Source organism: Lepisma saccharinum, chromosome 20, assembly GCF_977018435.1.
Source record: "Lepisma saccharinum chromosome 20, izLepSacc3.1, whole genome shotgun sequence".
Taxonomy (NCBI): Eukaryota; Metazoa; Arthropoda; class Insecta; order Zygentoma; family Lepismatidae; genus Lepisma; species Lepisma saccharinum.
Genome location: NC_139248.1, coordinates 65,521,533 through 65,539,370, shown reverse-complemented (window position 1 = coordinate 65,539,370; position 17,838 = coordinate 65,521,533). Strand labels below are relative to the sequence as shown.

General features: G+C 39.9%; 1 protein-coding gene across 5 annotated transcripts in view; it reads right to left on the bottom strand.

Moving 5' to 3' along the window:
* Positions 1 to 17,838, bottom strand: part of LOC146003305 (follistatin-related protein 5-like) — a 1,022,072-nt gene that overhangs the window by 668,901 nt on the left and 335,333 nt on the right. For all 5 annotated transcript variants that reach the window (XM_083141559.1, XM_083141562.1, XM_083141561.1 and 2 more), the window contains exon 2: positions 16,777 to 16,849. In XM_083141559.1, coding sequence (XP_082997685.1) covers positions 16,777 to 16,842 — 66 coding nt within the window. In that variant the 5' untranslated portion in view covers positions 16,843 to 16,849. The remainder of the gene's footprint in view (positions 1 to 16,776; positions 16,850 to 17,838) is intronic.

The window sequence follows — 17,838 nt, the reverse complement described above, 5'->3', positions numbered from 1 at the left end:
ACGCACCAATTGTGCATTTATTTCAATATCGCCCGAATGGGCACTGCTACTAAAGAATAAACCTGAGTGTATCCAAGAGTATGAATTTCTCTCAATGTTGCAAGTGGAAGCATTTCTTTACGTTGATTATTATTAAGCTGGACACGATACTTGAAAAATATGAAGAATAAAAATTTTCGGAATCCCATGTATTCCTTATGGGGAATCAATTTTAACATCAAGTTACGGCTAATCAAATGGGAGTTTCGACTTTTCTGCTTGAGAATCACCTCTTCAAACTGACCTCTTCCCATTGATATCATCTTCTATTCCATCGGAAGTTCGATATTCCCAAGATAACAAATCAAATAATACTCCCATATACCCAATATATTTCTCCTTGCCTCCTGGCAGTGTTGCCAAACCTGGTGCGCATAAAAGAGCTAAATTTCACCTTAAATGGAGTTACTTTCAAGGAGCTAGATTTACGAAGTGCTTCCTAGAGTAATGTTAGTGGTCAAAGGGGTGGGGCGCTGCTATTACCGTTCATTTAACAATGGTTACTCTGTTGATACTATTTATACAGATTTTGCTAAAGCTTTTGATAAGTTAGATCATGATATATTAATATATAAGTTAGCAAATTTCGGTTTTTCGTTTCCATTATTAAAATTAATAGCATCGTATTTAAAAAATAGGAAATTCTATGTCACCTACAATTTTGAATCATCCCCTTTATATAATGTTACATCTGGTGTTCCGCAAGGCTCAAACTTGGGTCCCTTACTTTTTATAATATTTATTAATGATTTATCCTCTGTTATAAAAAATTCTAATTATCTGCTTTATGCTGATGACCTAAAAATATTTAAATCCATTACAAATATAAGTGATTTAGCGCAATTACAGAAAGATATAAACAATTGCTTTCAGTGGAGTGTCACCAATAGGTTAGATTTTAATATAAGTAAATGCAGAACTATTACGTTTAGCAGACATAACTTATCTTATACTCATAACTATACTATGAATGGAATAGTTTTAAATAGAGTTAAACTTATAAAGGATTTGGGACTTTTACTCGACTCAAGGCTTACTTACAGAGAGCACGTACAAACATTAGTATCGGATGCATTTAGAATTTTAGGCTTTATATTTAGAACTACCAGAGAAATTAATAATATTCAAGCTATTGCTTCAATATACAATTCGATATTAAGAAGTAAGTTAGAGTATGTTAGTGTCATCTGGGATCCTTATTTTCAATGCTACCGTGATTTAATTGAAAATGTTCAGAATAAGTTCGTAAGATATTTATATTACAAAAAATTTAAAAGATCTTCATATTTAGAAAGAATATCCTATAATACTATTTTATCTGAATTTGGGTTCTCTTCATTACAATCAAGAAGAGAACTAGCCAAACATATTTTACTTTATAAATTTATAAATAACTTAATTGATGCTCAAGATTGTCTTCAGTTGATAGGATTCACAATTAAACCTAGAACGTTGCGTTCTTATTTGCCATTTTCTTTGGTTAATTCTAAAAATATTGTACATCAGAATTCAGTAATGGTTCAAATATGTAAAGCTCATAATGTACTAATACAAAATAATGTTAATATTGATTTTGCTATGTCCTACGAGAGATATTTATCTGTCATTAAACAATTTATTCATAATTAGTATTTTGTCTAAAAAATTGTAATTTTATATTTTTAGTTATTTTATTAATGCTAAATATAATTTTATAATACAATATAATATAACACAAACTGAAAATAGGCATTAATATCATTTAATTATTTGTGTATATGCAATTGGTTTATGTGTTTGTATATGTTAATATTTGTGTTTATGTATATGTTAATATTATGTTTATGTATATGGATATTATGTACCATAGTTTATTTACTTGTAAGCCCCCGTTGTAAGTGGAGCAATAGCTCTGTTATGGGGAGTATGTATAAATAAATAAATAAATAAAACTCTAAATTGATGACAATTTATTCTTAGTTTTCACCATATAGATCCGGCGGCATCACCCATCTCGTGGTCGTACGAATTCGTAAATAAAGGATTCCCTGATAACAATATTATGTCAATTTCACGTCAACACGGCGCTATATAAAAAAAAAGTAGCTGGGGATATAAGAGGGGATGGGGAGACGCAGCCAATATAACAATATCACGTCACATGCAAAATGTATAATCATGGCAAAAGTTGGTCTATGTGGGCCGGAACCAGGTCTGGCATCATAATGAGGAACGGGAGCGAGCGCCCCAGTTCACAGGCGAACGAGTGCACGAAAGAGCCAGATCTGGCTCCAAGAGAGCTAAGTTGGCAAAACTGACTCGGACGGAAAAGCCGGGCGGAGACTGTATCGCATGCCCTTACGTTCCTGATGTTTGAAGTGACTCTGAAATTATTGTAAAGTTGACGTCAATATAATCATTTGGAAATAATTACTAAATTTTGATAATTTCCAGTCCATTAGCCTTTTTTTTCAGTTTCTTAAATTATATTTATGTGAGGTAGGTCATTGTCGTGCTGTAGATTTGCACATGTAGCCTCCTTATATATGGTAAAAGAGAAAGACAATAGAATTTTTTACCTCCTACATATATTAACAATATCCCGGGAATCTCTGGAGCAAGAGAACGAAAACAAGTCCTCTGCGCAATTAGCAACTCGAAAGGACTCGACCAATGAACGCGTGAGAGGGGAAGTGAGTGCATGGAGGGGAAAAGGCGGCTGCAGCTACACTCTGTCCCTTTCATCTCTGGAGCAAGCGAACGAAAACAAGTCATCTGCGCAAGTAGTGTCTCAGGAGGGCTCGACCAATGAACGCGTGAGAGGGGAAGTGAATGCATGGAGGGGAAAATGCGGCTGCAGCTACACTCTGACCCTTTAATCTCTGGAGCAAGCGAACGAAAACAAGTCCTCTGCGCAAGTAGTGACTGGGGAGGGCTCGACCAATGAACCCGTGAGAGGGAAAGTGAGTGCATGGAGGGGAAAATGCGGCTGCAGCTACACTCTGTCCCTTTAATCTCTGGAGCAAGCGAACGAAAACAAGTCCTCTGCGGAAGTAGTGGCTGGAGAGAGCTTGACCAATGAACGTGTGAGAGGGGAAGTGAGTGCATGGAGGGGGAAAACGCGACTGGAGGTACACTCTGTCCCTTTAATCTCTGGAGGAAGCGAACGAAAATAAGTCCTCTGCGGAAGTAGTGACTGGAGAGGGCTTGACCAATGAACGTGTGAGAGGGGAAGTGAGTGCACGGAGGGGAAAATGCGGCTGCCCACTAGCTACGACTCTGAACTTGACAACGCCGATAAAAGAAGACACTGCAAGCAAAGGGAGCTAGAAAATTTTACGAAATGGATTTCAATTTGCATAAAATTTGAAATCCAGAGGGTACTTGCCCCTCTGTGCCCAGGTACCCTTGGCCGTCAATATTTGCCCACCTTCCTCCCCCTAGAATCGATTTCCGTCCAATGTTGGGGGCATTGCCTCCCTTTCCCCCCTGTGGTTCCGCCACTGAGTGTGTGGAGAGGAAACGTGGCTGCAGCTACACCATCCCGTATCGGGAATCTCTGGAGCAAACGAGCGAGAACTAGCCTCAGCGCACGTATTGACTCGAGGGGGTTCAACCAATGAACGCGTGAGAGGGGAAGTGAGTGCGTGGAGGGGAAAACGCGGATACAGCTACACCCTGTCCCTGGAACGAAAACAAGTCCGCTGCTCAAGTAGTGAGGAACCTGTGAGAGGGTGAGTGCATGGAGGAGAAAACGCAACCGCAGCTCTGCTTTTCAGCGAACACTCGCTTTCGCCACTTCTCTACAGTTATGCGCGGCCTTGCTCCACAGATTCCCGAGACCGAGGGTGCAGGCGGGGAGATATATAGGTTCCAAAAACATATTTTCTCCCACGCCACTGTTGCTTATCGTACCTGTACATAACTTCCTTTCTGTGTACACATGCACATACACAAGCGGTAATGCATTTAGCTGGTAGTGACGTTATTCATACACACGTTATCAGCACACGTTACAACTGAGAATTCCAGTAGCAAAACGACTCGTTAAAAACTGCGCCCGTTCTGTACAGATACCTCGGGGGGGGGGGGAGCAGGAGGGAGGACAAATATAAAGACTGCAAATGGATGCAGTAAACAAGAACTGACGCTTATGATTGATGAACATCCTAAAAAAGCAGCTGCATGCGAGGTTGAATAATAACAGAGTCACAACCTGCATTACAAGCAACATGTGAGGTCAAACATTGTGGTTCCCAGTTATTGTTTTTTCTCGCTGTCACAGTTTAAATTAATTTCGCAAGTGGTGGATAAGCTCCATAGAGGACAATTTTGCCTCAGGGGCATAAGAGTGAATTAAAGCATGAAAATCTATACTCTATCCACGTAAGAACGAAGCTTAGATAAACAAAAACAGGTGATCAGAAATAGTGTGTTAGTTCCGATGTTATATTGCTGTGTATATATTGGTCGTAGCTGTGGCACTCATACGAGTAATAAATGGTATGGCTTTATCATGCGGACTATATTTTAGGGATAGCCAAATAGGGATATAATTTTACCCGGATATCCTAATTGAACGGATAATCCCGTTGTCCGAATTCAACTGAATAATCAGGCCATTCGGATTACCCGAATTGAACGGATTATCCGGATATTCAGGTTTTCCGAATTGAGCGTATTATCCAGATATCCTAATTGAACTGAATATCCGGATATCCTAATTGAACGGAACAAGCAGGGCATTCGGATTATCCGAATTGAACGGATTATCCGGATATCCTAATTGAATTGATTATCCGGATATCCTAATTGAACTGATTATCCGGATATCCGAATTGAACTGATTAACCAGATATTCTAATTAAACTGATTATCCGGATATCCTAATTGAACTGATTATCCGGATATCCTAATTGAATTGATTATCCGGATATCCTAATTCAACTGATTATCCGGATATCCGAATTCAAGTGATTATCCGGGTATACGAATTGAACTGATTATCCAGATATTTGTATTGTCTGAAATATCAGATGTGTGAATTGATTGATTGATTGATTCAGTCGGTATTTTAAGTCCACTTTATGCACATTAAGGCTAATCCGGACTGGACCTAAAGTTTAAAGTGGGATCCGAAAAACTGTGTCTCTCCACAGTTATCGAACCCCTAGACCCCTTGATTTCAAGGCGATAACGCTACACTACGCCATCGGGGAAGCCACAGGATGTGCGAATTATCCGTACAGTTTTATCGTTTATCATTTTTACGGGTTACCAACATATTCCTGAATCGTCGTATTCGTATTACACTGTTAGGATTTTCTACATATTCTTCGTCATATCTGTACTATCCGGATATCAGTGCCATCCAGATATTTGGATTATTCTGATATCAGAACTATCCGGATATCCCAAATTATCCAGATTATCAGTTGTATCCGAAACGGATGTCGGATAATTTGAAATCCGGATACCTGTTATTCGGATTTCATGACCATCCCTATCAAATTCTTAGGTATAGATGATGCGTTTGCTTGGTTAACGTCCGAGATCTGAAGAGAGCTGCCGCCACGAACGTGGGTGGGAATAAACAGCGGGCGAGTTGTTTTCGACGAATCACACTCAACCTTCAGTCAATAAGCGCAGCTGTCATTCTGCTCGTCCACTCCACGTGGAGTCTCAGTCACATGACTGCCGAAACGCTGTTGCCGTACTTTGCCACTTCAATGTGGAGACCGTGGGAAGGCGGAGGGACAAGGTGGCGTAGAGTAGATGTGGGGCAACACTGTGCGTTGAATGTGATTGTTGCAGCTGCTGGCCGCGCTCCGTGGACTTCAAAGCCAGCCGGTTGTTAACGTAGCTAGCGCGTCAACTATACCATTTTTCTGCCCGGCTGCCATTGCAACAATCAATAGGATTTCTGCAAGAAGAGCTCCTGCTTAAGAGCAGGAAGAAGAGTTTCCACATCCAGCCAGACGCGAGGACACGACAAGCTGGGGAAAGAGAGGTGTGTGGGCTGGATGGTTGTACGAGAAGAAAACTTAGCATTACCCTTATGGGAGTATTTTTTTACTTGTTCTCTTTGGAATACCAAACTTTTGACGGCGTAAAAAACATATGAACAGAAAGACGACAGGTTGAAGATTTGATTTCCCGTAGGAAGAAGTCGAAAACTTCCATTTGATTAGCCGTAACTTTAAGTTGAAGTTGTTGAATTTTATTTTTCCATAAGGAATGTATGGGAATCTGAAAATTCATATTTTTCAAACACGCTGCTAATTGCAACATGAAAGAAATTATACTCGCTTGTATAGTCGGGTATCATTTTAGTAGCAGTGCTCATTCAGACGATATTGAAATAAATGCCCACCTGGAGCGAAACTGACTTAACTGAATGGATAGCGCTCTTGCCTTTGGTGTGAGGGGTCCAGGGTTCGATCTATGGTGGAAGCTTTAAAATTTTGTGATGACAATTTGGGAGCTACTGAGTAGAAGCAGCGGGTTCCGTTCTCGAAAACCAGAAAACAATGACGATCGGGTTCGAAGGTAGAAGTAATTATTTACATGAACTTCATTCTTACAGCAGACAGAGAATACTTTTAGGGAGATATCACATCGAAGTGACAAGCGCTTGTAAACGAGCCAGCCAATAGCAATACAATGTTTAACACTGTAGCGACATGACAGACCGCACAAGCCTGCGTTCGATTGGTGAAATCATCAAGCGACGACACGTGTCGCCTGTTGCTTCGGTGTGAATTCTCCCTCAGGAAGCACCCAGGCCGAAGCGACACGTGTCACTTGGAAGCAAAGCTTCAGAAACAAATGCAACTTTATGTACCGAAGCGACTCAATAACTTGCACGTATCGCTTGCGTGTCACTCGGACTGGGCCATTTGCTTAATAGCGTGCATCAGGTCGGGTTGGTCTGTTGGTCGCGCATGCACAGTTGATGCTTTTCTATACTCTGTCTCAGGTATCTCTGGAGGAAGGTCGCGCACAGTGGCAGAGAAGGGGAGAAATCAAGTGTGCCGGGCTTAGCAGTACATGCTGTGTTGCAAAGGCTGGTAGCTGCAGTTGCTTCCCTCTCGACGCGATCTCGCTTTCTCGGGCTTCTTCATTGGTCGAACCCTCTTGGGTCACTACTTGCGCAGAGACTTGCTTTCGTTCGTTCGCTAAATACTTTAGTTTTTAGTTTAGGCTTCTTAGAATTAGTTCTCTTAGAATAAATAATAACTTCTTCAATCCTGAAAAATTGCAGTGTATTTATACTAAGAAAACTATAGACCACGTAATCGCTTACGTCGTAAGGCGAAGGGCGGGGATTGATCAAAAAGGTGCTCGAGGCGTGTGCGGACCCGACACGCTCATCGGATCTCGCCAGCAAGCGGGGTGATACCAACCGCTTCACGGGAACGCGCTCGAGTGGCACAATGCTCAAATGAAAACACTGCAGAAAAGGGCCCTGAAACAATATTACACGTCACATACGTGAATGTGTGTGCATGTGATCACGAGTGTTAAGATAGGACGTTCACGTAACTCAAACGTGACAGTTGGCCCCGACAAAGAGCGAATGAATAATAACCCACGTTAAGAAACCCACGTTGAGTTAAAAAAAAAAAAGTCAACGTTTGAATAGCAAGTCGAAAGTGTTAAGGGAAAATTACGTTACGGAAACTTGATAAATTACTTAGCGCACTTGGGACGGTGAATTGAATTATGCGAGCTTTGGCGCTAAAAGCGGGGGAGACGGAGGCGGGGGCCTAATTGCATACAACGGGAGTTCGAAGTTTCGTTAGTTCTGCCCCCAATACCGAAATTTTGCTGAGCGGAAGTCGGCATAGAGGAAGGTGCTGAAACAGAATCTACTTTTGAGTTACGTAATATCTAAGTAAAAAACTACAGACTTTGATAGATTTACACTTACGTATGCCAGTCTCATAAGGCAGTTAGGTCCATCCTCACTTCCCCATAAACTTCTAGCTTCATTATTAACGATCTTGTGAGAGCTTTCTCTTACTCAGTTCCAGACAGAATTAGAAACAGTCTTTAAATCCACCACAGAACTACCAATCAGAATTAAGAAGCACACTGGCCAGCTGAAGAAGAAGAGGAATAGATGCTCGACTGTTTATTTCAAGGCAACCATTTTTCTTTCTTTTTTTAATATTCGACCAATGCAGCTATATAAATGACTGAGAGGAACGTTTATTGAATGAAGAGTCTACTAATTGTTATTGTTTTATATAAATAATTCACATGTATAAATTTCCTACTGTGATACTGGTATTTTATTTTCACAACCGGCAAAAATACTATTTTATTTGTAAGTGAACACAAGGATTAATTAATAGATGTCACCTCTATAGTAATATACGGATAATGCAATTTTATGTTAGTGTGCCCGTGGTAACAGTTCACTATGGGGGTGACGGATTTCTTCAAATTTACAGGAGAAAGTAGTTACGGAAATCATTTTCTGTAGCGTTGTGAATGTAGTTTTGATCGATTTCAATGCGAATGCATGTTGTTTTCTGCCAAAATCTCTGTCCGACACGCTGTTTCTGCTGCCGTCATTTGCTTCCTGCACGAGAGCACAATGTTCCGTGTGTTAGATGACGTAAACCGCGTAGTCAGTGTTTCAAACTCGCCGTGTTTTCACTAGAACATGACGTGTCGAGTATTTTTAATTTTTCTTTATTTTCTTTAACTATGCTTGCCTAACCTAACCTAACCTAACCTAACCTTACGGAAAATGGTTTTTGGGGCTAACGTCAATGGTTTTTGGGGCTAACGTGAATGGTTTGTGAGGCTAACGTGAATGGTTTGTGAGGCTAACGTCAATGGTTTGCGATGTATTAGCATAATTTCAAAACCAGGCACGAAAGTAGGTATTTTCCGGTGAACAAGGTTGCAACACTGCATAAATCGACAAAACACTCGCACAACGCGCGGTGAACCAGTACACTGTCGGCATAATGTGTGTTACAGAGTCGAAATGACGAGTAACAGTAAGTACTCGTAAATGTAAGAAATAGACATTATCTTAGAAATGCATTATTTCACCCTAGGAAATGTTCCGCATTCCAAAATAATACGTTTGCAATGTAAAAAAGTGCGAAATATATGATTTATAGGTGTCAGCCCAATAGTGAACTAGTACCGTACCCGTAAAGTGGTATATAAACTTGAAATAACGTTATTTATATACTCACATTCACTGCTACGGGCTACATATGTTGAATTTTTGAACAGTGCTACTGTTATTTTTTTTTTTTTTTAGAAAACATTATTTTCCATGGTGAAGTGTATTTAAGTCAGTTTCTGGACAATTAATGGCCGATTGGCTTTTGTTGTGCTTGTTGTATAGTTAGGAAATAATATACTACCTCATGTATGCGTTTTATTGTATTTTCTTTGAGGGGAATAAAAACAAAACTGGCAGGACTAAAAAATATTTTCTTTTGGCAACAATATTGGTTTTTTGTTTTGTGAAAGGAAACCCAAGCTTCCCCTCGTTAACTTACACACTGACTACTACTGATAAAATACAAAGTGCGCTAGTGCTACCATCTATGTACTAATTCTAAAGTTAACCTGGCTATACCGTGATAAAGATTGAAGTTCGAAACTTGTAGGTTTTATAGCAAGAAATTTGTTTACGTCATTTTTTAGTTTCAACCGTCACTAGAACACACACCGTGTTTCTCTTGCCGATAAAGGAAGTTTATAGCATGTTCACTATATCAGCTACGAACCTGCTATTTGCAACAATACGTAACGTATTGATGCATGTTTCTATTCCTGTACAGTGCTGCCATCTATGAACCAAGTTTGTAGTACTGCCGTCGGTAGTGTCATAAATGGTGTCTGTACAAGAGAAAGCGAAGTGTGTGCTGTGGTTTCACGAAATGGAATCACTAGCTTTGATGCAGCGATTGTTTGACACACAGAATGGACGAGATACACCTAATATAAATAGCATGAAAGGTTGGTATACAACGTTTAAATAGACTGGAATAAATAGGGAGAGAGAGAAATAACTACAAGAGTTGGTACAGAAGCAGGAAAACAAACAGGTGAGAGGAAAAAAAAATACTAAAGAGGCTTTCAGACAGAAGCGCCAGACGACAAGCGACACGTGTCGCTTCGGTGCGAAATCCCCGTGCCGTATCACTTGTCGCTTCAGTTTGTAAGCTTCTTATAAGCAACGGGAAGAGAGAGAGAAAGGATCAGTTTGCGAATTAACGGGGGAATATCAGGGATTTACCCCCACCTCATTAAAAACATTATCCTCGGCCAAAGAAAATTATTTTTATCCCTGGCAGAGATGTTTTTGTTCCCTGACAGACAATGGAAATGAAAACATATAAGATTTTATGACGATTCTGTCATAATTCTAATTTTTTTTAGAGTAATTCTTAAAATTTGTTATTACAATTAATATGAAGAACAAACGAAAAGGGGAGAATTAAAAATGCGTATTGTTTACCCGAAGTAGATTGATTGATTTATTGATTTGGCGTTTTAAGTCCACATTATGCACATTAAGGCTAATCGGGACTGGACCTACAGTTTAAAGTGGGATCCGAACAGGGACGACGACAGGGGTGGGCACGGGTGGGCAAGCGCCCACCCAAAAATTCCTGTGCCCACCCGATTGCCCACCCAATCAAATTCACTAAGTACATGTATATACTTAGAGAAATGTGAATGTTGCAATAAATAAGTGTATTCTGGTGTTCATTACATGTATATTTTACTAATGAATATTATTTGTACTAGAAATGTTCACATATCATCATCCCATAAAAATCTGATTTAATTTTGTCATTAGAAAGCAAAAGGAATTACTAGAGATCTTGAAACAAGAAAACTGTGACCAATTGAATACTTCTATGATTAGACGCAGCTAGTGGACTTAGGAGGCGTAAAATTATGCACGATATTCAAGATGAGATCAGGATTTAGAGTGAGCTAGAGGGCTGCAGCTCCGAACCTTCACTGGGAAAAAACTGCTTTGAAAAGTACCGCATAAAGGAAAAAATAGATACTTCGGGTGTGATGGAAAAATTTAGAAATACGTATAAGTAACCACCTCATGTAGCTCGGCGAAAAGTTATAACTGAAACTGTGGAGGGGATTGGGGAGGGGTCTTGGTGTTGTAAGCTCCGGGTCATCACAAATATAAATCTCGGCCTGCGTATGATTAACATAATCTCTAAATAAACAAATAAAAACATCAGCGTTGCTTCCTCCAGCAACACATTAAATTATTTCGACTTTTTAATTAGAAGTGTCACTTTCTTTATTTCATAACAATTTTTATATTTATATGTTTTACATACCTGTCATTTTCAAATATCTACATGGTATACAAAATAACAACTTTGTATTCAGTCTACTAATACATACTAATAAGAAGCAATCACAATAACCACTACAATACCGAGGTATATTAATTTTGATCTAACAGTTATGTGGGTTTGGAAAAAACAACAGAATTATTGAATTGATAATGAGTGGCTAATTCAATTTTGAAATCCTAATTCCACACATAAATTTTGCCTATCAGTTATGTAATCATGCGATTTTTCTTGTGATTAACTTACGTAGAATTAAAAGAAGGGGTTGGAAGGAGAGCTTTGTTTTGAGGGCGTCAGAGAACTAACCAATCACGATGATAATGGTTTAAACTTTGGAAGCATCAGAGGTTTAGCCGAAAAGGTCAACACAATCTGTAGATGCAGATGAAGTAAAGAAGAAAATGTATGTCACGAAGTATCCATAAGAAAACCTTGTTTATTTATTTTTAAGTCGAATTTTATGCTCAGATAGGCTAATAGGGACTAAACCTACAGTTTAAATTGGAGTCCAAATCAGTGTGCAATATGCTTCCACCAGGGGAGGGGGCAGTAAAAGCCAGAACCTCTTCATTATAAGGCGACAACGTTATGCCATTGGAGGAAAAAATATACAGAAATAACACGCAGGGAACGTGTTATATTATCACCATATAAGATGCGTTCATTTAAGAGGGTGTATTGCCGGAGACAAATATTTGAGACTTTCGGAAAACGTTATTGTTCACGGAGTTAGCCGCCTTGATACAACAATGAAACACTGTGAAATTGAAACTACCACCTCAACTTTCGAAGTGGTATGAACTAATGAAACTCCACTTTTGAAAGAGTAAGTTGTTGCTGATTCGACTGATTTGTTCTATGCCCGACCCTGTGGCCGAGTGGTTAGCACATCGCGCTGCGACGCCAAGGGTCCCGGGTTCGAATCCCGGTTTTTTGTGAATGTCCATTCATCAATTTCATCATTTTATCATTCATCCCCATCTTCGCAAATTAGCCAAGAGGCACAAAACGCGAAGTAAAATAAACTAAATCAATCAATGATTTGTTCTAAGTGAAATCACTTTTCTACTAATTTTGGCTAATAGCGACAATGAGGTTCAATGATGATTAGATAAAAGTGACGAAGGGGAAAACAAATACACGCAGACATTGAAAATACAACCCCTCACAAATTATTATTTTGACTGTGGTTCCAGGCGCCAGAGACTCGTTCGCCTGCAAGATTAAAGTTTCCAGGGTATACTGCGCAGGATAGAGGTTGACATTTGAGCGCTTTCGAAAAGGTCACGCCATACAACCCAAGTTGTCTGTGAAAAAGAGATGAATTACCGGGTATAGTGATCAATTTCGATGAATTCCATGTGTCCAAAATCGCATTCTAGAAAATGTAAACTATTTGTTACCTCAGTGCATGTGGTCATCTAACATACATGTATCACTTCTCCCGCATGAGTAACGAAGACATACTTCAGAAAACAAATAACAACTTAGCTAACAGATTTTTCAATGTTCCTTGATTATTACCTTTGGGTGATATTTTGTCAAAATAGCCTTTCATAAGCTTGGGGATGTTTTATGCAGAATGAACAAGGAATTGGTTTTTCGTGTGTGTGTGTTTACATTCCCAATAAGACATTAATTTTAATCCAAATATCCAGTGCCCCCGCCACATTTTGCCACTTGTTCCACCCGCACTATGGCCTCTTAATGCTAAGACTTTTCTCCCAAAAAATAAACTGTCCTTGCTCCCAAGTTGTGGCACCCGATAGCCGTTACTGCAAACGTTCAGATACATTTGTCAGTTGCAATAACCTTGTAAGCCAAGAAAAGTGAACATTAACCCCCAAGTTTCAGTCAAAAATTCATATAATGAAAATAATATGATCAGGAATATTCATTTAAATTTCGAAAAAATAATTTAATCCTTCACCATTGTCTACCATCACAATTTCTATCACTGTCGCCTAATATATAAAGCGAGGTAGGTATGTGCCTTGTATTTTTGTACTTGAAGGACAAAATGTGATGCAACCAATTCACATTTATTTCACTACATTGACATGAAGGATAGAATGTGATTAGAATGTATGGTTGTGCACACACAAACACTTCCTTGGAATAATTGGGACCATCGGAGACAAAAAAGTGGAGCAATAAACGAGAAAAGATTAGAAAAGAAAGAAGAAAGACACCAAACACAAACACACATACATGTGATGTGTGTGTGCATGGCAGTTAAGAGAAACATTTGAAGAATGGAATGAGAGAAAGTCAAATGGAGAAAGAGGTAAAAAGCTGAGAAGGAAAGATATAAAAAAGCATTAGGGAGCAAAATAGAAAATATGAAAAGGAAAGGGAAAAGAAGTGAAGGGAAATCGATAGTGTAAGAGAGAAGGGGATACATATGCATGTATGTCGTACATATACGTGTCTTATACACACACATATATACTTACATTTATACCTGCCCACCCTAATCTATCAATATACAGCTTCTGCCCACCCGGTCGAAAATTTCTCGCGCCGCCCCTGGATCCGAACCACTTGTGCCTCCACGGGGTTACCCGAAGTAGAGTAATCACATTTAGTGTCCAGGGATGCTGCTAGATGGCTGGCAAATGCAAGTGATACGGAGTTTGTATTTGTAATACACAAGAGTGCCAACAGATGTATCTCGTCTGTAATACTGGCAAAACAATAAATTTTTAGTTTACAACGTATCAAATTGCTAAAAGTGTACGATTGTTAATATGAATTGATGCAAACCGACACTATAAGGATGCTACGTAAACTGTAATGTCTTACCTCATTAATTTCGTCAATATTATTGATGTTAGGTTTACGGTGATGGTCAGAATGATGATTGCAATGCTTCATTCAGACAAATGATATCATGCAAATTGTACATGGGGGTGATTCAATTACGTTTGGAATTTTAAAACACTGTATTTAAAGTAATGTATGTGCGGTTATTGATTTGTTCATGTAAGTGTACCAAAAAACATTTTCTCACACGTACAGGTGTGATTTGTGAAACTTTAGTTTTAATACAAGGAACTAAGGGGTGTGCTGGCGGAAGTTTGGGCAGGAAGAAGGAGAGAGGGCCGACCTCATAGTACTGGCAACAATGGCGGATGGCGGTACGGGAGTCAAGAAAGACAGGGCAAATTAATCGTTCGGCATCTGCATTGTACGGGCATGGAGACGAGTGGTAATATCGTCCATCGTGTGCACAAGGAAGAGTAGTGAAGCCACAACTCAATATTTTGGTGGATTGGCTGACGAGCGATCACCAAAGGAAGGTCCCGGATTCGATACCCGGTGGAGGCACACAGTCGTTCGGATCCCACTTTAAACTGTAGGTCCAGTCCCGATTACCCTTATTGTGCATAAAGTGGATTTAGAACACCAACTCAACTCAACTGATCCATGAGACAGCCCATAGGAAAATTTGTAGTTCACCCTGAGCCCACCTCCAACAAATCCACTGACGACGCCACTGTTCCAAGCCTGGTCATGGCTTGGTAAAAGGTAAAAAAAAAAAAAATACTCCGTAGTTCCGAGAAAACAGTCCCCTCACTTCCTCGGTGCACACACTTTAATGGGTCGATGTGTTTGCTTGCGAATCAGCCAGGTTCCGCTGCAAACAGCTTTCTGTAGACATGCAAACGGCGCCCGATGACCTTCGGTGCAAAAAAATCGAAACTGGAAACGCCATGCAAGAGGTTCTGCGCAGTTGTCCCAGACCGGAGTCAACAGGGTAATGAATAGGTTTCATTAAAGCCATGTTTGGCCGCCTGGAAGTGAATGGCTTGGGACTGGCAATTAAATGCAAATGAATATTTTTCATTATTCATGAATTAAACTTCATGCGCCGCGGTGGTTAAGTCGGTAGGGCGTCTGGCTGCAACGCTGGAAGTATGAGTTCGATTCCCGGCCTGGGTGCCCATGAGATGGAATATTTCTCACGAAGATCTCTGTCTCTATCACTGTTTTAATCAGGGCTGTTCGACCCTCTTCGGTTTTGGGTAAGTCCGTCTCTGCGGATGATGGGCCTGGTTGTTGTTGTTGCTGGGCCCTCTTCTTCTCCTCTCCTGCTTCCAGATTTCATGGGCTTCCCTCTGTTCTTTGGTCAATGGCTTCCTTGTTCGGCTCCCCGCCGCTCTGCCTCCTCGGCGTTGTTCATAAACGTTTTTCTGCATCTGCTATCTTTTCTTCTTGCTAGCCGCTTGGCCAACAATACGTCTGTCAGGATCAAGATCCCAACGACTAATCACTTATGGATAATAAACCTTTTTCGAGCAAGGCCTCATCTCCAGAAAACTATCAACTCGCGGCAAGCCACGGCACCTAGCGACCTGTTGAGTGAGATGAGTCAAGGCAAAATGGATAATAAACCTTTTCCTGCTCCCACACAAATAGGCAATAGTTAGGCTGGAAAGTTCAATGAACTAACAGATCTCTAAGTACGCACTGGTAATGATCAGGCTGGAAAGTTCAATGAACTAACAGATCTCTAACTACGCACTGGTAATGATCAGGCTGGAAAGTTCAATGAACTAACAGATCTCTAACTACTCACTGGTAATGATCAGGCTGGAAAGTACATATGAACTAACCAATCACTGATCCGTGTTCGCTTCGTTAAGTACTTCTTTATGCGCGCTTAACAATTAACTATGTGCTTTAACTTGCTGCATGATATAAACCACTATTATTTCGCTTTTCATCTATTATGTATTTCCTATACATTGAATTAATCTTTTCTACAACTTCTTATCATTTCCTTACTTTCACTAAGTCGACAGTTATCATCCAACAATTAACTTATATTCCTTCATCTCGTGCTGTCATCTATTTTCCTTTTTTGAAACTCCTTCCTGTCCATCTTGTGTTATTGAAATATCTGGTTTGTAACAACGGTTTTTAAAACAAACAGAGCCATACTTTGTAATCAAAATTAAGGTTTTGGAATTACGCAAGGAGGACAATCCGGTTTGGCCCCCCCAGGCAATCGCCAGCCCTTAAGGTGACCCTGTGTCCACTGGTGTGTGGAGGAGGCACCATTTTCAAAAAGTGTTTTAGGCGGTTTTTGTAACTAAGAGTTGACCCACCTGCAAATTTGAGCAGCATACAGTTTTCCTATGATTTTTGCTGCATTTTTAAGGTTTATAATTTGACTGTCCCCCGTACATGTATCCCTTTGATGGCAACAGTGACGGGAAGTGGTTCTGGTATTCAGAAACTTTTCGACACGACCAATTGCGACTCCCATTCGCTTTGAAGCTTCGAACAAATAACGGCTCCCTTTATTTCAGCGTCGTTCCGGTCGAGAATATGTTTACTAGAGGCCAACAAAACAAGCGAGCATTGTTGAATGACTTACCTTGGCTTGTGCTGAGAGGCAGGTCGATCCAACCGCCAGGAGCAGCAACACTCGCCTCCACAACATGGTCGGCCTGAAACGATGAAAAAAATCAATTACGCATCGTGTGTTGAAAACGGCTACGACACAACTTCAATGCAATCACTGGTGCTGGGTGGGAAGGGATAAGGCGAAGTTAGAAGGGTCTGAGGACATTTCAGAAAACATCGCACAACTCAATACTGGTTAGTTTTTGTCAAAATAAAGTCATCCCTCCATAATAATCACTCACGACCGTAAGCAACACCTGTTTTTGGACACCAAAACACGTCTGATCTCTAAAATACTCATTACTAACCTTAATATATAATTACCAAAGCAACCTTCATAGGTAACACTATACATCAGTATAAATATAATACATACCACTATAATTGCTATAATTAAAAATACTAAGAAAAATATATAATCAGTTTTAACATTATACACTGTAAGTCATATTTAAATCCATACACACCCCCCATGATATCACTCCCTACTCATATTTAATCATGTAAAAAAACTTATAGCTGACAATTGATTGATTGATTGAGTTGGTGTTTTAAGTCCACTTTATGCACAGTAAGGCTAATCGGGACTGGCCTACAGCTTAAAGTGGATCATAGCTGACAAATACGACCTCCTGTGAGTGGCAGAGCGGGCCTAGTCATAAATGTTGTATAACCAAACAAAAATATACGACATATTTTTTTCTTTTTATGATAAACTAGCTGATTGCTCGTCGTTGCCCGGGTATTTATTTATCCCAATCTTGTATTAGACAAGAAAATAATGAATTCTAACTATAGTGTAAAATGTAACTAATTTTAAACGTGATCGTGAATGTCACCAATTAGCATAGCGACTCCGAAAACTATGGATTCGACACTAATCTAGGTCATTTGTGGCATTTTATTTTTCACCCCCTCTCACCCCCCATGCCGATAGGTGATGAACTTGAAGTTGAACCGCATTGGGAGTGTCACGAAAACTATGGATTCCATTCGCAACACAGCCTGAATGTTAGACAACCCGAGAAACACT